The 25866-nt window shown below is 39.5% G+C and overlaps 1 protein-coding gene across 1 annotated transcript in view; it reads right to left on the bottom strand.

Annotated features, from left to right (window-relative positions):
* Nucleotides 1-6938: 6938 nt before the first annotated feature.
* The window catches only part of RYR2 (ryanodine receptor 2), a 682530-nt gene continuing 663602 nt past the window's right edge, over nt 6939-25866 (bottom strand). Inside the window, exons 100-106 of the mRNA XM_070228795.1 lie at nt 25186-25332; nt 22814-22948; nt 13749-13905; nt 12289-12353; nt 10102-10202; nt 9100-9151; nt 6939-8375 (exon numbers count right to left, since the gene is read on the bottom strand). Coding sequence (XP_070084896.1) covers nt 8280-8375; nt 9100-9151; nt 10102-10202; nt 12289-12353; nt 13749-13905; nt 22814-22948; nt 25186-25332 — 753 coding nt within the window. The 3' untranslated portion in view covers nt 6939-8279. The remainder of the gene's footprint in view (nt 8376-9099; nt 9152-10101; nt 10203-12288; nt 12354-13748; nt 13906-22813; nt 22949-25185; nt 25333-25866) is intronic.

The raw sequence follows: 25866 nt of genomic DNA on the forward strand, positions 1-25866 counted from the left end.
AGGTGCGGACATGGCACTGCTTGGCGAGTCATGCTGTAGAAGGTGTCCCACATATAAAGAAGAGGAAGATGGGCACCGATGTTAGCTCAGGGCCAGTCTTCCTCAGCAAAACGAGGAGGATTGGCAGATGTTAGCTCAGGGCTAGTCTTCCTCAAAAAAAAGAAAAAAGTATAAAAAAATAAAAGAAAGAAACCTATACCATTGATTTAAAATTTTTCCTTTTTACTAATATAAGCATTTTAAGCTATACATTTGCCTCTACATACTGCCTTAGCTACATCTCATAAATTTTATGTTCAATTTTAATTATCATTCTTTCTGAAATATTTTCTAATGTATTTTTTCCTTTTAAGAGTTATTATTTCAACTGGCCAAAAATGGGGGCAGGGCTAACAATAATAAAAAATATGAGAAAGTGGCAAAGCCCTTATAATCGTGGTCCCTGGTCTCTAGTTCCTAACTGGTTTTGGCCTTTGATTTTTATATTAGGGTTGAGAAGAAAGGGGGTCATCAATCCTGTCTCCTCACCTCCCTTCCAAATTTGACCTTTAACCAAGGCCTTGCTGATTCCTTTTTCCATAATGGTCCCTTTATCCAGTATTATAGCCAAAGATGAAATTCAAAGTGAGTGGTCAATTGATTTCTTTTTGAACCTGGAACCCTGACGGACTCAGTTGCCCTGAGAAGCTGAAACCCTTTACCCATTTTGGTACTCTCTCAGAGGAGTAATAGAAACCCTATAATAACCAAGCATGAAACACATGGAAAAATAAACACAAAATCTAAATATTCTCTTTTACAACCACACAGGATAAACTAGAAGCAAATTAAATTATCAGAATTACAGAGAAAATGCACCATTTTAGATTTGCTTAATGAAGAAATTATTCAGAATTAAGGCATTGAATTTTACAATTATGAATATACTAAACTGATAAAAATTTTCTCCTTAGTCTTAGAAAATCTTTAGCTTTAGGCAAGCTGATTATCTCCAGTAGAAGCTCATTTTGTAATTTGGGAAAGTTAATAATATAAAGTCCCTTGCTTTGAATTGTTTTTTCAATTCTTAACATTTGCATAAACTTGGATTGTCAGAATTCTGCCGTTAAATATCAAATAAAGTAACACAATCTTAGCCAGGTTAAATGAATTCATCACTGCAGGTTAAATATATTTTTATCAAGCATACGTCAATACTAAGTATTAGAGCTGGGGCTGGATCTGAGTCCCCTGACTCCCAGGCTAGTGCTCTTGAAGGCTAATGCATCCTGTCATCACCACATACTCACAGAATCTTAGGGGCCTCAAGATCTTTAATGTGTCCTTAAACTGTAGTCTGTGAACGAATTGTATCAAAATATTGTGCATTGGTGGAGAATGGGCACCATTCTGAATTAAAATGCAGGTTTCCTGGCCTTATCAGACCTTCCAAATCAGAATATTTTGGGGTATGGCTGAGAAATCTGGATTACCTATAAATTCCCAGATGATTATTATGCTCCTATGCTGAGAATATCTTTTCTAGGAATACTGAAAAATTACCATACAGTCTCTACTTAACTAGTTCTCACAGGGAGCACGTTACCTCCTAGACTTGCCTAGCCCACTGTTCAGCAGAAGTATTAAAAGGTTGTTAGAAAGTTGAGCAAAATCTTTCATTACTTCTAAAAAAGAGTTCTAACTTCTTGGAGCTAAACGGAACACGTTTGTTTCTTTTTTTTCCCCCAATGACATCTTCAGGAATTTGCATTTTTCAAATTCGATGAGCAGACCATTTATGCTTTCATTGAAGTAATCGATTGTACTGTTATCCCTCCTGGAGAAACTGGAAGTAAAGTAAATGTTAAGAAAATTTTGTTCTCTTTCTGTGACCTGTTAGCATTCGGCCACGCTTCCCCAAGATTTGAAGCTAGATTTTCCTTATCATTCATCTTTGATTAGTTAATATTTCAAACATTTACAAAGCAAACAAAAAATCATAGGATGGACGATTGTATCAGATCCAGACCTCACTCGCTTCCTCAGATTTCCTCCAAGCCACCTGCTTCCTGGGCCTCTAGCGACACTGGCTCTACCTCAGCCTTCTGCACCAGACAACTTTTTCCAGGCCCTCATGGTTCTGCTGCCTGGGCGTGGCCAGTCTCTTGCCCTTGGCATCCTGGGCCCTCCCATTGGCTCCCCGTTGTGCACGCAGGCTGGGGGTTTGGCTCCTTTTCCTACTTGCAGACAGACCTGCCCACTACAGGGTATAGATCTTACATCAAGAGTGGACTCCCCAAGGCAAGATGATTCAATCCAGCAAGTTGAGGGGGACTTGATATGCCTTGGGGTGAACTTTGACCAAAGGGAAATAGGAGACGGGAGAGAAGTGACAGAATCATTCCCTGTCCTCCCTCTCTCCCATGGACTGTTCCAAGGCACAATTTCTCTTTACAGAATGTCTCGTGAAGTCCCAGCATGCCACCTGGACACACTGCCAAGCAGCTCCTTCCCTTCCTGACTCCTGGCGCAGTGGCCCCAGTGCATGCTTGCACGCGTTTGCATTACTGCACAGCCTTCCTTGACTCACTTTTGCCGCTTGGCTGCCCCAATAAAGCTGCACCACTTCAATCCTGCCCAGGGCATCTTCTAGAGCACCCAGGCTCAGACAATACCATGTAGGCACCGCCCAGGATAAACAAGAGCTAGTTCCTTTCTTGCTATTATGCCAAGTGTGGAATATAAATTATTTTCATGTGGGCAGCATTTTGCCTCAGCTCATTCTAAGCTTAGCCCTCATGACATTTTTATATGCAGGCAGTCATTTCATGATTTATACTCTTTAAACAAAATGACGTTTCTACCAGTTTACCTCACTGCTGAAAAAACTGCTTAGTTATTCTTCTTCTGTACATATATAAATAAAAGACGAATAAACTGGCAATCATTATCTGGCTATGAAATTTTATTAATTTATAATATAATATCTTGCCAAGGCTTCTGCTCCATTCATCTTTATTTTATGTAGGAGGGAGGTCCTTAGCTTGGTCATAATATTAAAACCTTAAATAGCTATCTCCAATTTCTCATTCTGCCAGTAAAGAGTGTAATCATCTTAAGCCCATGTATTGCTTTTACTCTTGACATTACATCTCCATATACCTCTATTTCTGAAGTCACATATAAAATATTAGCCTACCTAATTCTAATACATTTTTGAACATTAGGTTCAAAACTGCAGGTAATTCAAGTTTCAATGTGCAATAACTTTCAGGTTTGGTGGCCTTTTAAAAAATTATTAACTCTAGAGTTTCTGCTTATATGTTTGTATAGTATTGTTCATGTTAGGGGTATTACACTTCATAATACTTAGTGGCATTAACCAGGTCTACAAAAAGTAAATTCTTTTCTCTACAAAAAAAATTTAAAGGCCCATGTAGCAATGCTTAATGCTAATGGAGTGCACATATATCCAGTTCCCAGATTTCTTGGAAGAAAATAAATATACTTTTATGATGTGTGGAAGGAATTGGAACACGTTCTGGGTGTGTGGGAGTTGGTGGGCAAGAAAGGCAAATTAGATGCTCCTTTGCCATTAAAACACCATTGACGATGTGCTAACATGTAGGGTTCTTTGATCCCTAAAACCTCTCTTCGACTGATGATATCCAAAATGTTCAAGAAGAAAATATGAACCCAAATTATTTTAATCATGATGGATGTTACAACTGGAACTGGCTATTTTAGCCAAAATAAAGTAACTTACGAACAATTATGAAAACCAATGAACCATTCTACACAACTCCATAAAGAAATAAAGCAGATACTGAAACAAAATATCAGGATGAAACTTTCTCTACTGTCTCGGACTAAAATTGATGCTTGATTTCTTTACTTGAAAATAGCTGAGTTCAATGGTGCATTTTGAAGCCAGTCATTCCGCACTCACTGCCAGAATTCCCCTTATCACAGAAACAGAGTATTGGTGAACTATGACGATATTTCATCAAAGCTTTTGTAACTAGTTGCTTTCCTGTTTCGTTTTTGCTAGGTCATTAAAAAACCTGTTATTTTTCAAGCTATTCTGGCCATAATAAGAAAAAGATTAAAAAGAAACCTGACTTCTTAGGAAAAGCTCCAGCTCTCCCACTAACCAGCCTGAGGCTTCAGCCAAGACATTTAAACTGCCTAGATTGTCCCATCCAAAACACGATTGCTTAAATCTCTTCCAACTCTAACGTTCTAGAAGTCCTTGAATGTTATCTATGTGAGGAAATAAGTGTTACTGCTGCTTACTGTTTTTGTATTGAGTTGTGACATTATAAATACTATGCAATTTTGGGACCATGGACCTTCGAGGATGTATTTAGCTACTTGTTTAATACTCACATTAGCCACAAAATTAAATATTAATTAGTTGTAGATGTATGATAGGTTCAGACTTTGTCGCATCAAGAAATGTGTGCTATTAATATTTATGGCTATTAAAAAACCCAGCTGCTGGGGCTGGCCCTGTGGCCAAGTGGTTAAGTTCGCGCGCTCCACTGCAGGCGGCCCAGCGTTTCGTCAGTTCAAGTCCTGGGTGCTGACATGGCACTGCTTGTCAAACCACGCTGAGGCGGCGTCCCACATGCCGCAACTGGAAGGACCCACAACTAAGAATATACAACTATGTACAGGGGGGCTTTGGGGAGAAAGAGGAAAAAAATAAAATCTTTAAAAAAAACCAACAAAAACCCAGCTGCCATCCACGCACTTGTATCAAGATGGAGATGCTCCTTTTCCAGCTTCTGTCACAGATATTTCAGAGTGTTGGCAGAAATGTCATCAGTAGCTCATCCTCTTCACAATCCAATAGATATTTATGAAATAATTTGGGGAATGTCTAACTGTCCAAACTTTTTTCAAGTCAAGTTTACATGAATCCCATGCATGCTTGGGTAAATGTAACAAATGCATTTTTTAAAAGTTCTCTTTTACTGTGTCCATAGTAAATAAGGCACTCACCACAGTGATGGCCACCCAAAGACCTTTCCAGCAATGGGGGCACACATTGGTATATTCACCCAGAAAATTGGAGCTTAAGAAATAGGAACACTTCCCTAGCAAAGCAAGATAGTGAAAAAATGTACAATTTTCATATCTACGCTTTTACAACCAGGCAGAAAGTATTCTCATTACAATATGACTTCTAAATGAGTTTTTGTGGAGCTAAGAACAAACTGCCTCCCGACCAAGAAAAATAATGGCCATCAGTCCAAGGAGTGAGTATCATTTAATGCATTTGGAAAACTTCAACTTTAGCTATGATCCTAAGTTTATTTTACAGAGTGAGATCAAGAGATGTTTCCAAGGGAATGAAAAAAAATGATGAAATAAGAATGGCAGAGGGGCTGGCCCTGTGGCTGAGTGGTTGGGTTTGCGTGCTCCATTTTGGAGGCCCAGGCTTTTGCTGGTTCAGATCCTGGGTGCGGACATGGCACTGCTCCTCGGGCCATCTTGAGGCGGCGTCCCACATGCCACAACTAGAAGGACCCACAACTAAAATATGTAATATGTATGTAGTGAGGGGGTTTGGGGAGAAAAAGCAGGAAAAAAAAAAAGAGTGGCAGAAAAATATCTGTAAGTGTTGAAGTGGAGATATTAAGACATTATATTACAACACTCTTTGTGAATGTTTGAATATTTGTACAATACAAAATGTCTAAAGGATTACATTTCTGGAGTTTGAGTCAAGCAGCCCTGAGTTTCATCAGAGAAGCGGAGAGCCGCATTGTGTTTGAGATTCATTTCCTGGGAGAATTAATAATACTGATAAAGAAAAGCCTCCTCTTCCTTTGCAGCCTTGAGAAGGGAACAAAGAGGTGTCCCCCTCCAACGGTCCTCCAGTGACGAGGTCAGGCAGTGGGTGGCTTTGCAAAGCGACCAGCTCAGCTTCTTTACTTTTCTTCCAACACTGGTGCTCCAAGCCCACGGGTGGAGGGAAGCTTCCTTCCTTCAATTCAGCCTCTTTCTCTCTCTCTCTCCCTGAGCACTCTGTCTGCCACCTCCCAGGGCTCTAAAGCCAGGAGCAAACAAGAGACCAGAGGAATCTGCAAACTCCAGTCTACAACTGGGAATTTGTTCGCTCACCTCTCACCTGGACTATCGTTACACATCAACTCTGACTTTGGCACTAAAAATAGAAAACTTGAATCTATCTGTAGATTTTATCCTGGAAAATATTTATTCCTCTCCACTGTACATTTCCTCTGCAGTGTTTCATGGCAAAGAGGAATGTGCTCTTTGATATTTAATGGAGCTGACCTGATTTATTTTATTCAAACTCCTCAGAACATAAGATTACCTCCCTGAGCAGGCTTGGAAATGCCCAGGGTGCAGCCAAATTGGTTCCTTCTCCCAAATAAAAATGATAACAAAAGACAAATGGAAAATCTAGGTACCATAGCTCTGATGTTGTGCCAATAAGCTGAAAATTGACAGATGATACCCAGCACGGTGGTGGCAGACAGCAGATGATCAATTAGCGCTTGAGGGTTTAATACACCACTTAGTAGCGCACCAATTGTCTTTCACATTAAGACAGAAAATGGATCCCTATTATCATGGGGAAATGAATTTGCCCTGAGCAGGGAAAAGATTCCTAAAATGAGAGCTGTACAAAAATTAAACGACTTGGGAGATGGTGATTTTTCTGTCTTTGGTGGTTTTCAAGAAACCTGGATGGCGAAATTCAAGATGGCGAAATGACAGGGGTGGGGCGAGGTGATTCAAATGCCTGCTAACTCTGAGGTTCCGTAATCATAAATGCAGCCAACTTGCTTAGCAACAAGGAAGTCTGACAGTGTGAAAGGCCAGAGGGCCCTGTTTGGATGGCCCTCAACTCCTCGAGTTAAAAGCTCAAGGTTTTATAACAGGTCCTGGTTATAAGTGAAATGGAGAAAGAAGAGGGTGAGAAAGTTAGTTAAATAGTTTAATCAGAGCAGTTTTACAATTCTAAAATTAACAAGCAGACTGTAATAAAAGAGCTCCAATGTTTGCAAAATGACCTTGCTTCCATTCTGAATCTGCCTTTTTATTTGTAAAGATTAGCATTACATTTAAAAGGACTCAAAATGGAGTGATTGATATTATCATCCGTGTTTTTTGATGCAACTGATGAAATCCCTGAATGGATATTGCTTCAGCTTTGAGATTAAAAAATGGCCTGACAAGAAGTCCTTAATCAACAACTGATGACAGGTGGCCTAAAGAAAGAGAAAAACCCAAAACTACTGTCAAGTTCATAACGTATCACATTGTTGGTGGATGACACTGGCTCCAAAGATACAATTAAGCCCACGACACTTTATTACTATGAGTATAATTACCGTGAAAATTCTCTCACGTTGATCAACTTGCTTCTGAAGGTTTTCTTTGTTTGTTTAAACTTGCATAATAAACATGCAATGAACTATTTCTTTTGAAAGTGTATTTTTTGCAGTCTTTTTGTTTTCATACAAAGATTTCATAAAGTTGCAATGTTGCATCAGAGCATTACCAAAATAACAGCAGGAGCGCAGGGGGAGGGCGGATGTGAACTTAACTGAATGAGAAGAGCCTCATCGACTGAGACAGGCCACCCGTCTTTTTTAAAAGGTGCACACAAACTGCTTTTCTTACCCTCCCCTACCAAAGAAAAGAGGAAAGGAAAAAAAAATCTCACAAAATCAATCTAACTAAGAAAAACAAAAGGTCGACAAAAAGAAAATAAAGATGTTTTTTCATGCACATATCTTCTGCATAGCTCAACCCACATAGAGTAAGGCACTATTTCCCTTCGTAACTGGTGTCCACGGCAATCTGTTAAGTGCTACAGTGCTCTGTGACCATCAGAGAGTTCCTTTCAGGATGGTGAACTAAAGAGGCCGGATGAGTGTGGCTGCCACGCTTGTCTGTGAATGTCCCGTAGCTCAGGGAGACTTCCAGGAGTCTCCAAAGGAAATCTGTCTGTCTGTGTTATGACTGAGAGTGTCCAGAATGGTTTTCTTTCCAGAGTTCCTATTTTGTCTGTGTATGACTTTAGATTATTCCTCAGTTTTTATTCTCAAAGAAAATACACAAGGTGGGGGGGAAGCACAGCCAGGTCTTCAGAAAGAGCTTCACTGCTCCCAGAAAGCATACGATGCTGGCAATTCACAAACTCAGCAGGATGTTTCCAAGAGAGCAGAGACAAAGAGACAAAGAGAGTCAGAGAGTCAGAGACAGAGAGAGAGAGAAAGTGTGTATGTTTGGTTTTCAGAGGTGATCTGGGTTGCAGTTTAATTCAGCTGGTCTTCATATTGTTTCCGGAAGCAATCTCCTGCTGGGAAAAATTCCCAGCACCTTTCTTGGTACATCTTCCAGACATAAGATTCCTGTAAATGTAAAGGAAATGTTTAAACCTCATGTCTATCCCCCACATCTCTGTGTTTCCACAAAATATAAGAAAGAAACTCAAATTTGTTGTTATATACATCACATACACAGAATTATGTAATTGGAGAAGCCCAAGTCATTTAGATAGTTCCTAACTCTACCAGACCTTATTTACTTCTAGTAATAAACAAATAATCAATCTTCATCCTAACCGTAATAAAATAATGATAAAAAACCGATTTGTGGTATATGTTTCTGGAAGTTCTTTTAAAATATTATTAATTGCATCCTTCAAATTCAAACTATTAACAACTGGAGGTGAATATTTGTGGAGGGAGAATTTCAAATAGCTTAAGGAGAACCTCAGACATTTAATATGCAATTCTTTTTAACTGACCATAATACCATGGCTTGAAGTTCATTTGAAATCATCTGCTATCTGGTTAAGCAATCAAGAACTTTCTAATTATCAAAACCCAAACTCAGCATTTTCAGCTAACAAAAGCTCATTTTCTTAAGTGAAATTAAAATTTGACTTTTTCTACAAAGACAATCTTTGCACACTCATCCAGGATAACAGGAACTTTGCATTAAGATGCCATGACTAATATCTGAAAGTAATTCTACCTCTTCATGTTTAATGCACACATTTTGTTTGAACGTGTAGGCATCCTCTTTCCATCATTTCTCTCAGAAGATGGTGTACAGTCGCTGTTTACCTACCTGTCCTGTGTGTTCTGTTTCATCTTTGTTTATGAGATACATCAGAAAAAACCTACAGATACAGAGAGACGAATCAGAAATGGATTACATGGAAATAGCAGCATAAACAGATATTTTGGATCCCCCTATGGCCTAACTATTCACACTGCTGGCAGAGCAATGAACTGGGTTAAAACTATAAGGCAAAAAATACCATGGGGATCAAAAGCTTAACCTTCTTTTAAAATATTTTTTCAGAGGAGCTAAAGTGTGTGCACAGATCAAGTTATACCTCCTGGGAACTCCTATATGTCAGCCTTAGTGCCAGACCCCACCTCCAGCAACTCTATCCACATTTATTCACTCATGGGCAGGAAGTGCAATCCCCATTTGGAAAACCGAGGATTAAAAAGGTGAAATAACTTGTCTAATGTCACACAGCTGTGAATTCCAAAGCCCACATTTTTTTTTTTTTTTTTTGCTACAATGCTACTCTGCATCTCTTCTGTTTGATATTAAAATTGGGTTAGAAACTGACCAAGAATGATATTTTACCAAACTGCCATTTTGGCTAGTCCCAAGTAATAGTCAGATTTCTATGTATTGAAAAAAAATACAACTTTGTGTTTCCAATAGTGCCTAAGGGGATCTGTAGGCCCCCAGAAAAGAAAAATGGAGATTCGCATATCTCTAGGAAGCAGCAGAGGATTCTTAATCGAAGTGGGAAATGAAATGCTGCCGAGGCGCTCTGAGAGGCTCCACATGTATTCCGCTCTTCCTTTTCCATCTTTTCACTTCACGTTCTAGAAAAATCATTCATGTGAAGGGCTGCAACTTCACTTCTTAAGTCAACCTACTTCTGACAAAAAGAGAACCACTGACTGTGGGTCTTTCTCTCAAGGATGTGTATGAAGCCTGAGCTCAGTCGTAAAGAAAAAGAAGCGGATCCCTCTCCTGTTTCTCAAGCTTGTGGAGGTGGGGGCCTGGTGGGTCTTGAGAGACACTGGAGTCTGAGACACTCACAGGTAATTGGCCAAGTTGTGCTCCTGTAAAGTGTGCGTTTCAAAGCCATGTGGCACTGTGTCGAAGTAATCATTGCCTATCCCACAGATGAAGCATTTGGTCTAGAAGACAAAGGGAAATATTAAAATGTCAGAGTTCAGAAAGGAAAACATAACTTATCACTTAGGGGCAGCTATTTCTATTTCATTAACTCAATATATGTAAAAGATCATCATAGAAGCCTGTGCCACTCCCATGAATATCAATTTAACTGTTGCCATAACTCTATCTTGCTGTAGGTTTAAATAACCTAGGTACCAGTAGCAAGAAGTAATGGATGCAGAAAGAAGACGACAGGATAAGAATGGCTGAAAAGCAATGTCTTCCTTATTTTCTCCAGCTTAAGTGAGAATGCCCAGGCTTAGTGATCACTCTTGTTCATGACACTGACTAAAGTTATCAAGGCAGGACTGACTGTGTCCTCAACTGAAACCTCAAACTTGGTACCTACCTGGACAAAGTCTGATGACCAAAGGGGGAAGGCACAGGTTATTTCCATCTGGGGAGGGCCAAACCAAATACCAAGCTGTGAGGCATTCAATCAACGATTCAGAGATGGTCCTGCCATGAGCGAGGCACTGTGCTGGGTACACAATTGACCAAGGGACACATACTGGAATAACCTCTACTCTAGGAATCGGGTGCTTCCTCTTTCTGCCTCCCCCTCATCTCCACCGTCTCTCTCTTCATGCAGCCTGTAGAGCAGCACTGCCTAGGTCTGCCACCTGCAGGCTTGGCACACCGAACCCAAGGGGAAGCAGGCCTTCCATTTTATTATTGGAATTTCATATGCATCAACTCAAATGAATTCAATAATCGTTGTCCTCGTGTGGCTCCAGATGCTCATCTTCCCTTTGAATTAGTAGCTGTTTAATATCATTGGAGGCATGTTTATAATGCCCTTGATTTGAGGGCCTTAAATGATTAAGATAATTGGTAAAATTCTCCCTGCCTTATTGATCACAGATGCTGACAGCAGATAGGCAACATGCACCTATCACATCTTTACACTACTCAATGCCTCTTAACTAAACAGGTTCACACTTAGCTTTACCCAGGAACCTGCTCTTCCTCTGTGTCACCTCTCTCAGTTACTCTGAGTGTAACTGAACCACCATCCTTCTGGTGGCTCATGCTGGAAACCTGGGTGTCATCTCTGGTTGCTCCAAACTCTTCATTCTCTGCATTTGGCCAATCACCAACTTCTTTTCATGCCAACTCCAAAGGACTGCTTGAGTCCATTTGGCTCCCGCATCCTGAGTGGCACTTCTTTAGCAAAATCCTCTTAATCTCCTACCTAGAAAATGCTGACAGCCTGCTTCCTCGCCCCTGGTCTTGCCAGTCTCTAGTTCATTCCCCATATTTTAAATCATAGCTATCTTTTTAAAATGTAAATCTGATCACCTCATTGCTCTGCTTAAAACCCTTTTATTTCCCTCAGCCTGTAAGTTACACTATAAATCTCACCAATGAATGATTAGGCTCTTAATTAGCAGGGCTTCCTCTCCAGCCCCATCACTAGAATGCAATGCTTCATCTTGAACCATTTGAGCTTCCAAGAAAAAAAGTGCATACCAAATTCCCTAAAATCAGAATCTTGGTATCTATAACCTTGGTTGGTGACATTTTCACAGAATGGTACCCTGGAGATGTGTATGGTGGCAGAGTGGGGTGGGGGGAGGTTGCCTAAACTGTCCTGCTCTCTCTCAAATCCATATCTCTGCAATCTTTAGGACTCAGGTTCCTTCTTTTAGGAACTTCCCTAATCAACCAAGAGGAAATGAGACACCAGCCCTGGAGACCTGACTATTCAGGGTTTCCTCCTATAAAGGACTCAACCTACAGCTCTGCAATCTCCTGTTTACTTCTTTGTCAGTGAATTCACCGTTTTGAATGGATTGTCTCCCGCTCCTTGACGGGTGGACGGTACCATATTACTGTCTGTCTGCTCCCAGAGCCCACCACACTTCCAGCCTAGCACACTGCTCAATTATATGTATTGCCTGAATCGAAAACAGGCCAAGGAAGCCATGTGTTGCTGAAGTCCTTTACTCCCTTCTCTCACATTCGTGATTCCTTGATAAAGGGAGAGAGGAAAGTGAGTGCCCACCACAACGAAAGAGCTGAGTCAGAAATGGAGAAACTTACTTCCATGTCTTCTTTGACTTGTTCCTGTTGGTCTCTTAGTTCTCCAAAAGCATCAATAATTAAACCTAGTGTTAGATAAAGACACAATTTAACCTGTATCAACCAAAGAAGAATAATTAAATCTATAGCCCCTTGGCTAATCCTTCCAAGAAAGAGAAAACGTACAACCATGTTGGGAAGTGCTCAGAACATGGTAAAAAGTGTGAGTACACACACAACTCCTACGAGGGCAGCAGCGTTTTCCCTTTGGGGGCAGAAATACATTCAGTTACTGGGGCATACACTCCCTGAAAAGGGGTTTAAAAATAAAATGATAGAACAGGAAAAACCTTTAGTTAACTTGGCACGTAGAGATGGTCTGCTCCTACCTGCTTCATGCCGAGAAAGAACTTTGAGATTCATAGTGGTAAAGTACAGAAAACTCCACTCATAAGATTTTCAAGAACTCACTTGGAAATCAAATATGACCATATTAACTGTGAGCAATTTGCCTCGAATCATTTTTTTCACATGTTCCTCATAAATAAACTTTCCGTAACATTGTTAATTGTGACAGTCAGACACTAACTGCATCGTGCTGTTTTGTTTCAGCTCCTTTTGTCTCCTGGGACTTGCTGGAAGCACATTTTCTTTCAACTGTTCTATGACTTTGCCCTCTTATAAAAAACATTATTGTTACACTCAGTAAAGACATAAACGATGGATTATGAATTCTTTAAATTTGCTCAAGTACTTTACTGAAAAAAAGGGTACCATTTTATGCCTGTTGAAGTTAGAGGATAATATGACATTTATAGACACTTAATTCAGTCTAGGATAAATGTGTAAGCAGAAAAAAGATAGCATGAGTGATTTCCTCCTGAGGGAGAAAAACACCACACTCCAAGTTACCTTGGAGTAAAAGGAAGAACTCGTGGGTCAATATGGCACTGTGGTTGTAAGTGAGGGGCTACGGGTCTAGACTCTGTGGGTTTGGATTCCAGGCATAGCACTTTTTAGCTTTTTCGCCAAGTTACTTAGACTTATTATGGCTCAGTTTTTTTAAATGTGAATAACAACACCATTCTCACAGAACTCATTGAATGTACATCATTTTTTAAAACAACTTTTCAACAACCCATGGCTTAGAGATTTATATAATTTCCGTTTGATAGACCCAAAGAGGCTAAATGACTCACGCACCCCAAGTTTTAAAGCTAGTAAGCAGCAGAGATGGGAATCAAATCCAGGTCAGCGCTCTATCTATTACGTTATTTGAAAGGAGGCCAAAGAAACCTGTAGCCATCATCCCCTACGCCAGGGTCTCATGTTTCTTTGTTTTTCCCTCTACATATTTCAAATGAAGAAATACTGAAAGAATAAATTCTATTTGGCTTTTCCAAAAAACACTTGCCATTCTTACCAACTTTCAGGTTAGCTTCAACAATATGTACTTGAGCTTCACTGAGGATGATGCTTACCTTGTATTATGGCCAAGAGAATGACAATTACGAAGAAAAAGAAGGTGATGTCAAAGATGATTCGATAGATCTCATATTCGTCGCCTGCTGGGTCTTCGATTTCATCACCGATACCCCCGCCAGCACGCACCCCGACATACATGTGGAACATGTAACACTGGAAAAGAGAAAAAGGCTGTCACTTCCTGGAGAACACTACCCGTTTTTATACTCAACACACCGAAGGTTCTCCCTCTAGTTCTTAATCCTCACCCCGAAAATGATGAGAATCTTTGCATTCTCCACTTTTTGTTTCGACATTTGTAATGTGATGCAAACACTTGCCTCTTACACTCTGCTGTCTTTCCAGCATAACTCTATACTGCACACTCTGCGTAGCACCTTCTGTCACGCTTTGCAGAAAATGAAAAATACCTCACTAGCATCTGGCACAAGGTAATCCCATTAAGATAACATTAACGTCCACAAAACAATATTTAATTGCATTGTTCCATTTTTTTTTAAGCATAACAGACATAAGAAAGGGGAAGTAAAAGCTCAATGCATAACAAGATGGAATCTTAGAAATTAAGCTAGGAAAAAAAGCAACTTAATAATGCTCACCCTGCCCTCATCTATCATATATGTAATATGATGCTGACACTTTTTTCTACTTTACTCTCTAGAATAAAGCAGGAAGACAGTGGGAAGAGGCAGGGAGGAAATAGCAGTTCATTGTTTAAACCTTGAAACATTAAAGCACCAGCAATAAGTACAGCTCAAGTGCCCACTGCAGAAAAACGAGAGGCTCACTCAGAGCTTTGGGTCAGCGTTTCTCAGCCTCAGCATCACTGACATTTGGGGCTGAATAGTTCTCTATTGCAAGGTCTACCCTGTGCATTGTAGAATATTTTAGAAGGCTCCCTGGCCTCTACCCTCTAGATGCCAATAGCATCCCACCCCGCAGACAATCAAAAATGTCTGCAGACATTGCCAAGTGGCCCCTGGGGGACAAAATCATGACAGTGGTTGAGAGTCACTGGCTTAAAGCATCCAGTGTTTTCTCTTCATTCAGGAGAAGTCTACACTCAGGGCCTCACATTTAGTCTCACTTCACCTCTCTAAGTTGATCTTTCACTGCTCCCAGGCACCTCTCGCTTTTCCCACACTTCCTCCAAATTCACCATTCTTGATTCTAGGTCTCTGCTTGCACATTCTCCTTGTCTTGCAATATCCTTTCCCATTCTTATCCTATTCCTTCTCATCCTTTAGACCCTAAGTTAATAATCCTTCCTCCATGAGGCCTCCTTAGACTGTTCCAGACACTCTGATTTCCCCAAACGATGTCACTCATTGATGCAAAACAAAAAACTTGCTGTCTGCCGTCACGAAGGGGGCAAAGGTTTTGAAACAGTGTCTTCACGTGGTGAGACACCACACTCCCCTGGTTTTCTTCTCCATTTCTGGCCATTTCTTCTCAGCCTCCTTGGCCAGTTTTTCCTCATCTCCCTATCTTTTCATGAACTAATGCTCCAGCATTGGGTTTTTGACCTTTCTTCTTTTAAGATACTCCCTTGGGGAATGTCCTCAGTTTCATATCTAAATATCATCTTTGTGTCAATTACTTCAAAAAATTTCTACTTATACCTTGGATCTCTGTCCTGAATTCCAGACTTGTATCTCCATCTTACTTATTTTTTATTTGATGTTTTAGGATCTATCTCACTCCACCAGAATTGGCTCCATTACAAGAAGAATTACTTTGGTTACTGTTCTATCATCAGTGCCCAAAATAATGTCCAGAGCACGATAGGTACTTAAAAATCCCTTGTGAGACGAATGAGGAGTGAAAAGTTATGACTGGCCAGCTGTTCTCATGGAGACTTCACTGCCTCAACCCACAGACCTCAAATTCTCAGATCACTTTAAAAAGCACAAAGGGCGGGCAGAGAACAGACATCAAGGTGACACCAAAATGCTCATAGTTCAACAGCTAATGTATTGATAGATGCAGAATACAAAAGTTTCCTGGGTTGGTTGCCTGAAATTTAATGAACAGATTTAAGAAAAGATTGTGTTACTCGGGCAAGAGATTTGTCAGACTGGCACACAATGATCAAAAGCATCATAAGGCAGCTCTGCCACTACCCATCTGAGAACCGTCTAGAGCCCAGGTAAGGGGTCTGTCTTGCAGAGGGGCCAGGAAAGTCCTCCTTCAGAGGCAACTTGATGAGCCTGATGGTGCCTAAATCTAACTATGCATCTGGATCTCCTGGAGGCTTCAAAACTCCAGATTCCTGGTACCACATACTGAACCAATCTCTGGAAGTAAAAGTTTGAAGACAATCACTTTAAAAATCCCTCAGACTGGGCACACACGTGTGGTGATGGATGGTAATTAGTCTTTGGGTGGTGAATCTGATGTAATCTAAACAGAAATCGAAATATAATGAAATATAATGAAGTACACCTGAAATGTATATATACAAATGTATATATATATATACAATATAATGTTATGAACCAATGTTATACCTCAATTAAAAAAAAACCCTCAGGATATTGCATTAATTTCTTACAACTGTGTGTCTAAAACACCGCTTGAAGTTGTTAGCAGTGGATCTGTGAGAAGAGGAAATTTTCTTTTCCCTGTATATTCTTGCATACTGTTGGGATTACTTTTATCATATTCATTTCTTGTTTTTATTAAGAAAAAACAGGGATTGTATGTTTTTCTCCAAATCTGTCTCCATATGTGCTTATTTGTGGCCACTGGGAATGGACAGAGGTCTTATTGCAGCTGCCCACTCTTTGCCTAACACACTAACGGTGGCCATCTTCCTGGCTTTACCATAGTTAGCTTTGTTTGCAATGCCCCTCTTTGGGCTGGGGAGTCAATCTGGAGTCAACCTGGCAGTGGTGTGGCACTTCTCCATGTCAAACTCTGGCCCTTTGGCTCTGCACACCAATTCCCATAGTGGGCCAACCGTGTACCACTCCAGTTCCCAGTGCAGGTCCTGGAATGTCCCAGCTCTCCAAGCCCTCCTTGTTTGGCATGTATATGACTAAGATCATCCAGCTAATTCCTCTTTCTAATTCCTGCTGACCAAGACTGTTGGATTACAATTTGGCTTCCCACATAGAGTTTTTCCATAGGGAAGAGAATGTGTCGACTTCTTGCATGAACTCTTAATAAATAGGATGTTGGTATTCTGACATTCCTCTGACTCTTATGAGCCTGGTTAATGTGAGTCTGTCCTCAAGAAATGATTCACTTTTAGTTTCCAGACATGTAAAGTTGAAGACAAGACCATGGAATGAGGCTAAATTATCAGAGTAAGTGTCTCCTTCTTTTCAGATCTAGTCAGCCATTTAGCCTCTCCAGGCAGTATCCCTGTCTCACTGCTCACCTTCATCTATGGCAGCCCTAAGAATTCTCAGGAAGGGATTCCACCACATTTCAATAACAGACTTAAGGAAAGATTGGTGGAGTCTTGTGTATTTGACTATTTAGGCTTAAATAACATACCAAATTTAAAAAGAATAAAATGCAGAGTTCGTCAGTGGGGTTTTGACACTGATTTTCCCAACGTTATCCTTCGCTAGCTGGTTTTCCCCAGAAACAGCAGATAGATGGCCGCTGTGGTGGAATATGAGGCGGTGTGCTGAACACCCCCCACACGGGGCTGTCAGGCTTTTAGCTATCAAATTATCATTCTGTTCCTGAAAATGGAAATCCTTTCACCCACCTTCCTTTTCATAGAATCAGCTTAAACCTGATAATAAGAGCCAGAGAAGTAACTGTGAGGGACAAAAAGATACGGTTTGTCCAGAGAATCTGAGTAATGGGGAAGGAAGGTGCCTGGCACTATAGAAGTTGGGACTAGGCAGTTGTTAATTGTCAAGATTTACCATTCTATGGCTTTCCCTGATCCATCTCCTAAATGACACACTCTGAGGAGGACTAGTTCCTAGTGGATTAGTGAAGATTCTTACATGATCTTTATTTAGGCAAAAAAGAGGAGAGACAGAGACAAAGAAAGAGAAAACAAACTAGAGAAAAACAGCTTATTTGTTGGGAATGGAAGGTGGGATAAAACAGTGATTTAGAGCAATTACCTAAGGAGGTTACTTCCCTGGGCGTGTACTTTTTATCTCAATCACCTGGGAAGCTTTTTCCAAAATGCACAGGTCTGCATACCTTCCCTGCAGCTTCTGCTTCAGGGATTCTGAGCTGTGGATTTATAAAGAGCTGTCCTGGTGATTCCTCTGTGCCTCTGAGGCTGAGAAGCACTCCTTTTCCCATGCATGTCCTTGTCTACGCCAAGCCAGTCTCCGTGGCTACCTAGCTACAATCGTCTTTTTGCCCAGGACTTTACAACTTTAGATCAGTTTTCCCTTTCTCCTCCTACATTCTTGGAGCCGAGGTTCTATCAGGACACTGCTAGTTTAACTAGATTCTCAGGCTCAAAACACCATGATCCTAAATAAATAAATAAGTAATAAGTAAGGAAGGAACGAAAGAAAGAAATCCAAGCGTGGCTCATCATCGAGTCAGCAAAGCTGCAGCTACAGCGCCACCTGCTGTAAGTTATGAAACACTGGCGGGTGAATTACGTCCCTGTGAAAACCTAAAACATTCCTTTAGACCAGAAGAGACAAGAAAGGCAATGGAAACTCAGGAGGATGCCGATAAAATATGAAATGAGTGAGGAAAACCTATCTCAAATGAGAATACTGAATTTCACCCTGTGGAGAGGAAATGCGAAAGAGACTGGCATCGAGAACTCAATTAAAGAAATTAAATCTGACCACTTTCTACTTCACACTTCTCTGTATTGCTGGCTGCTTGCTTTTACTAAGCCTCTACCCTAATGAGCACCAGTGTAGGTGATCAGTTACATTTCAACTGTCCTTGGCTTTTTCAAAACCTCACTGCACAAGCATTAGTAAGGTCAATCTACATAATGTGGCCTCTGATAGCTTTTAAAGACAATCAGCTGGATATGGGCATGTGCAAAGCTACACAGACTCCTGTCTGGTTCGCCTAATTGGCAGCAGTACATAGTTTGCAAGAGCTTGGAGCTGAGATGTAGTTTGTGTCTTGGAAGTGAGTTTTCTCCTGCAAGACACATGTAAGATGCAGAGTTAAGATGCCTCCAAGTGACCCCAGCCAAACGTAAGACAGTACGTTTATTATTATGAGCAGACGTATAAACACCTACAACAGAGCTGGTGAGAAGTAGTCTTGATGAGGATCAAGGCTGCCCCAGGGAGAGAAGCCCAAGGCATCCGGCCTACGTACCGATCTATAGCATCCTCCGGGAAGTATAGGACATCCTGACCTGATTCAACCTGATTCGTATCCAAAGTTATACGACCACCCGATAACCAGACACCACCTGCACTGATACCATTTTAACGACTTTTTTACATGATCTTTCCTTTGTCTAGTAAAAAGCAACTCACATACCTATGCCTTATAAATTTAGCTCTACCCTCAACCCATTGCAGCTCTTCACTGCCCATGGGTCCTGTCCCCATGCTATTCTCTGAACGAAGGAGCACTACGACCAGACCTTGAGAGTCCGAGAAATCTTTCTTTTGACTCCTTGGCTCGCTGAGCCCACATCAGTCTCACTCATAAGGACAGAAATCTCTCAAACTGAACAAAATCCAAGCTCTCGCTCTATCCTGAGCCCACAGTTGAAAACATCAACAGGCCTTATTTCCTTAACCTAAAGTGAGGCCAACTTCTCTACCTCTCTTTACATATTCTGTGTAATTGGGTAATGTCAACCAGATGACAGCAGTTGTCTTCTCAACCCACCTCTTGTTCAAATAACGTATAGATTTTTCTCACAATAAGGACATCGGCAAAATTAACAAAGCAGTGGAAACTCATACTGACAGTGAGGTTCAAAATGTAGTCATCTAAGGATACTATTAGGACCACTTGAATGGGCTCAAATATGACTCATGGTGTTAGAAGGGGAGACCAGGATATTGCAGAGGTCTTGTTGTGGGAGGAGAGGGGGATCTAAGCTCTCATATCATTCTAACGACCTAACATAGGCCACTGATTGCTCTAACGACCTAACATAGGCCACTGATCGCTCTAACGACCTAACATAGGCCACTGATCGCTCTAACGACCTAACATAGGCCACTGATCGCTCTAACGACCTAACATAGGCCACTGATCGCTCTAACGACCTAACATAGGCCACTGATCGCTCTAACGACCTAACATAGGCCACTGATCGCTCTAACGACCTAACATAGGCCACTGATCGCTCTAACGACCTAACATAGGCCACTGAATATCACTGGCTGAACTCATCCCTACTCTCCACCAGTCTTGAACAATTCACAGAGCATCATGGCCTCTGGGAGTCAATGCCCTCGGTAAAACTTTCTGACAAGAGGCTGGTGGATTTGGGGATTTTGAGATTTAGAACCACTGGGCTATTTCTTCTGGAATATAAATGAACTTCCCCAGAGTGAGTGTAGGCACAACTGCCTGCTATTAGTACTTACTGACCCTCTTTTGTACCTTGTTGACTCCTCCAGCCCTCTGCTCCCCTCCCTGCCTCTGGCCAGCGCTACCCCAAGTCTTCAGGGTCATGGGGTAGAGAAACAAAGTGGATACTAAAGGCAGCGCACAGAAGAGGAGCTGAAGGATCCCTAAAGTACCTTCCTCCCTGGGCCTGGAATGGGGAGGGTGGGGGATGCAGGGAAGCAGGGAGGGGTGGCAAAGTGTCCTGTGTTAGTGACTCTGGTGGGGGTGACTGTTAGTGACCAGTCAGTTCTTACTGCCTAAGTTTTCTGTCTCCCTGATCTGTGGTCCTGCTCCCTGTAGGAAGCCTTGTTAGCAGTTTCTTATGTATCCTTCCAGATAAATGGTATGCATATCCTAGCATATCTAATCTATACATTCAATCGTGTATGTATGTGTGTGCCATCTTACAAAATCAGTATCCTATCATAACACTGTTTAGGATCTTGCTTCTTTTATTCCCCACTTACATGTAATTTGTATGTCTTTTCATATCAGCATATACAGATTTGTCTGGTGTTTAAATAGCTACACACTTTTCCATTACATGGATTTACCATAATCAATTTAAGGAAAATTTTGTTGATGATAATTTTGATTATTTCCAATTTGCAGGACCAGCTAATATCCTTGACCCTACAGAGGCATATTTGTCAATAAACATGTAGGCCAATTACTAGTAGTGGAACTAACAAGTAAAAGGGTAAGTAGACTTAAAAATTTGATAGATATTGCAAAATTTCTCTAAAATTGTGTTAATTTAAATACCTAACAAGTATTCATGAAAGTGCCAGTTTTTACATCAATTTAACAACTCTGGGTATTAACTTTAATATTTTGCAAATCTGATAGGTAAAAAGTGGCAATTGATTGTTTTGATTTGCACTTCTATAATTATAATAGAGGCTGAGCATCTTTCCATGTTTATAAGCGGATTGAATTTATTTTACTGTGAATTGTCTAGTCATATAACTTGCTCATTTTCCTACTGGCGTATTCATTTCTTCTTATGATGCAATAAGGACTTTTAAATTAAGTAAATTAAGGAAACTGGCCCTTTGTTATAGTGTTGAATCTATTTTTCCTAGTTCATCATTTGTCTTTAAGACTTGCCTTATTGTTGTTCCTTTTTAATGTAATTTTTAGGCTTTCATGGATCCTGCATTTTATGTCATACTCAGAAACTTTTTTTTTTTTGGTGAGGAAGACTGGCCTTGAGCCAACATCTGTTGCCAATCTTCCTCTTTTTGCTTGAGGAAGATTGTCACTGAGCTGGCATCTGTGCCAATCTTCCTCTATTTTATATGGGATGCTGCCAGTGTGGCTTGATAAGCAGTGCTAGGTCCATGCCCAGGATCTGAACCGATAAACCCTGGGCTGCCAAAGTGGAGCACGTGAACTAGACCACCATGCCACTGGGCTGGCCCCTTGAAACATTTAAAAATTGTTATTATTATTTCAAAAGTCAAAATCTGTTCTAACTTTTATTGTTTCTTTCTTTTTTCACATTTAAATATTTGTTCCATTCAGAATTTATTTTGATTTAAAGAACTAGGTTGGTATCCATTTTTATCAATTTCCCCCAAACAGCGTGTCCATGGTACTAATACCATTTATTGGATTATGTTTCATTTTATGATTTCAAAAGCCACTTTTATCATATTTTTAATTTCCATGTGTATCTGAATCTATTTCTAGACTTCCTATTCTGTTCCATTGATTTGTTATTCTCTAGTACAAAAATTATCTTAATTATTTAGCCTTTTTAACAGTAGTAGCTCTCTCTCATTACTCTTTTGGAACGTCTGTTTTTTCTAGAGCAATTTTAATATCACTGTGTCAGTCTCTTTTACGTACACCACCAACCCCAATTACATAAGTATCTTGATTTGAACTCACTGAAGGATGCACCTCTTTCCAGCTAGAGGTACATTTTTTGTCTAATTTTCCCCTTCCCAATCTAAGATTGCATGGATGGTAATTTCTGATTTGCCAATATCACAGAGGCAGGTTATAGAACAGGGATAAAGAAATATGAAAGCTTTAACATCTGTTGATTTTAAAATGAAGGCTAAAAAGGTAATTTAAGCCAGGCTGCTCAATGTAAAAGCAAAAACTAACAGTTCTATTAAGAGATATATTTTTGGACTTTAGTAACTTCAGTTAAAGTCATTAAAGGGAACAAATAACTAAGGCTTCAAATGTTCTCCAAGGAAAGAATTTTACCTGCTGTCCCGGAATATATGAATAGAATAAAGTGTTTAGATTAATCTTTCCAGTTCAATCACTTTTCTCAGGAATTCTACTAATTATCAGGTTGGCGCAGTAGTTTTTGCAAAATTGGCAGAGATGGTCCTTTATGTTTCACAAAAAACAAAAACTGTTGATTCTTTAAAGAACGATGCAGCTTTTTACTGTGTACACCATTTTCTATTCTGCACTGTTAAAGAGTAACTACACAATTACTTAGATTGAAGAAGCAGGAGAATTTTTTTCATTCATATGAAATCAAAGTGTATGAACTTACCGTTAGCATGTCATCACATTTCATATCTGGTGTATCACCATCTTCACTTTTATTGTAGAATTTTCGGAAAAAGTTGAATGCCACAACAGTATATAGGTATACGACAACAGCTAATAAGCCAACAGTTAATACAAGCTGGAAAGCAATGTGACATTGAACATGTATTAAAAATACAAGACATATATGACTGGCATATTGACTTCTGTGTGGGAGGGGAGCATTCAATGAGTACATAGCTGGATTTACTGACTGGAAGCTAATGGGATCCATACGTCATAACATACTTTCTTATCCCCTAGTGGGGAAATTTATTTTCATATTCTCTTTCTTTATCAAGTTGTCAGACTATTTTACGCAAAACTTGATTACTTAATTGGCTAATAATATTATAGCTACAATAGGTATAAACTCTGATTTAGTTTCACATCCAAAACAATTATTAATCAGCAACTTAAATTGTTCATTTCTCTATTATCTAAATATTTGGTAGCAGATACTACATTAAGTACTTTCTCTCATTTTATAAGGTCTATTCTCTTTCAGTAATTTACATTCCTAATAAAAACTATCTTATCTTGGTTATGATAGTAAGAGGGGTTGTAAACCATTTTTCCTTCCAGGACATCCTAAAACTAAACAGGAATTTATATTTCTTCTGACATCTAGAAATGCACAACTATTAATAAGGTGTAATATAAACATTCAAAAGAATAAAACTGAGAAGTCTTGCTTTATTAACATAAAGCAATCATCAAAGTGAAAGACACTTTAATAGCTAATAACCAATGCTATTTTGAAGGCTAATTTTCTCAATGTACAATTAAATGTCATAGTTTCAGCTCTATGTAATCTTTCTTTAATTCCAAACTATACTTTATATATATATATATGTATATATTTTGTAGAATACGTATACGTTAAAAATGTGACTTTGACCAAGTTGGTGAAAATATATTTCTGGTTATATCGCAGAAATTCTAAATACACTAAAATGTATTAATTTTTATGTCTGCTTCCTCTGATTATAACACATCCCTATGTTCTTGACTGTGGTGGCATATATTAAGTCTTTCAAAAGTCATTTTATAACTATCTGGAGAAAACATTTTATCTTAATAGAGGGTTTAATTCACTACTATAACTTAAGTACAATGCCACTGTAAATTTATGCACATTTTACCTATAAAAACTACAAGTTCTATGTATTTCGGCAAATGAAAAATTGATGCCTCAAACAGAAAAAGAATAATCACAATAAAAGTTTAGGAATTGATTGAAAGTAGTGCTAGAACTTTTGTGTGAAAATACACAATAGATTCAGCATCTCCAGTCCCTTAAGTATATTGGGAACTCAAAACCTATTTACTAGGTGACTGATAAGTAAGCAGAGCACACATTTTGTCACTGGACCCATGATGTGCCTGCATGTCATACTCATATTCAGAAACTAAGGTGACATCTATAAGAACAGTGTGCTGAAATTTAGAAAACTGAAGATCATGATAATGTGAATTGAACTGTGGACACAGCTCTAGTTTTTTGGAGGGGCACTAATTCAGAAATATGCTGGAATTTAAGATTCTGGAAAAGAAGGACTCTGTTAATCTAAATAACTAACATAGAATGTGTTACCTCCCTGTGGACACTTGATAGAGAATGAATTAATAAATGCATGCTTCTTTAATAAGTTTATTAATAATGAACATTTAACATTACAATTGGGTTCCCTTAGAACCTAAGTTGATTATCTGGAACTAAGCCAGTTTTCCTCCAAGTAAGTAGGACCTTGTCAAGTATGAAACATTATTATTCCTTTTGTCCAATTTAAAAGTGGAGAACAGAGCACATGAATATCCAGTTTTAAGATATTACATTAAATTAAGAATGCAGCATCTCATGTTTTCTTACTAACGCAACTAGTGCATCAGGAGGCTACAACACATTTTGGTTTCCCAGATTATCAAATGGAGTGAATATCATATTAGGAACAAAATAATAACTATTTTCTCGAGTGCTTAATATGTGCCAGGGCCTGAGCTAAGGCCTCCACATTCATGTTTTTATTTAATTTTCACAAAAATCTTATAAGGTAGGTGCTTTTATTTTATTCATTTTACAAAATAAGGGAGTTGAGATTTTAAAATGTTAAATAGTTTATCCAAGGTCACAGCTAAATCAGTCAAGACAAGACATGAATATGGGTGTAGGGGACTCTCAAATTACTCTTCCTCGTGGTTTATAAGAGAAAAAGTACAGATCCTCCATTCACAAAAATCTTTAAAACTATACATTGTCATTTGAAGTTTGGTTTTATTTTTATTGGTATATTTGATGCATTTTTAGTTCTTATGGGGGAAAAAAGAAACTTTTACCTGTTTGCCATTGTGAGTTACTGATGACAAGATGGTTCTTAACGTCTTGAATCCCATAGCAATATCAAGAAGATGAGCAGCAAAAAAAAAGTTGTTATAGTGTCCAAGAACAGACATAGTCATATACCAGGCAAGGTAGAGGAAGGACTGTCAAGACGAAATGGGGAAAAGGCGTATGAGAAGATGCAATGCATGACTACTGTCAAAAGCTACGCTGATTTCATCCTATTATAATCACTGATTTACTTTATCTTCTTAGACTATAAATTTATATAATTCAAATTAGCTATATCAGTTTGTTTTTACATTTTATTTGTTTGCTCTGAAAAGCTCAATGTCATTCTCTCCCTTCTCCATATCAGAGTGTCTGTTCTTACTTATCCCCCACAGAGAAAAATGTCTTGACTTACTACTTGACAGTGAGGGTTCTCAACCTCAGCACTACTGACACTCCTTGGTTGTGGGGCTGTCTTGTGCACTGCAGGATGGTCAGCAGCATCCCTGGTCTCTAGTAACTAGATGCCAGTAACACTCCCTCCCCAAGTCATGACAACCAAAAATGTCTCCAGGCATTGCCAAATGTCACCTGGGGGACAAAACTGCCCCAGTTGGGACGCACTGCTTTACAGTCAACCAAAGAACCAACCAACTCTCCCTCCCTCCCTTCTTTCCCTCTTTCAT

Source organism: Equus caballus, chromosome 1 (assembly GCF_041296265.1).
Source record: "Equus caballus isolate H_3958 breed thoroughbred chromosome 1, TB-T2T, whole genome shotgun sequence".
In the NCBI taxonomy this organism is placed as follows: Eukaryota; Metazoa; Chordata; class Mammalia; order Perissodactyla; family Equidae; genus Equus; species Equus caballus.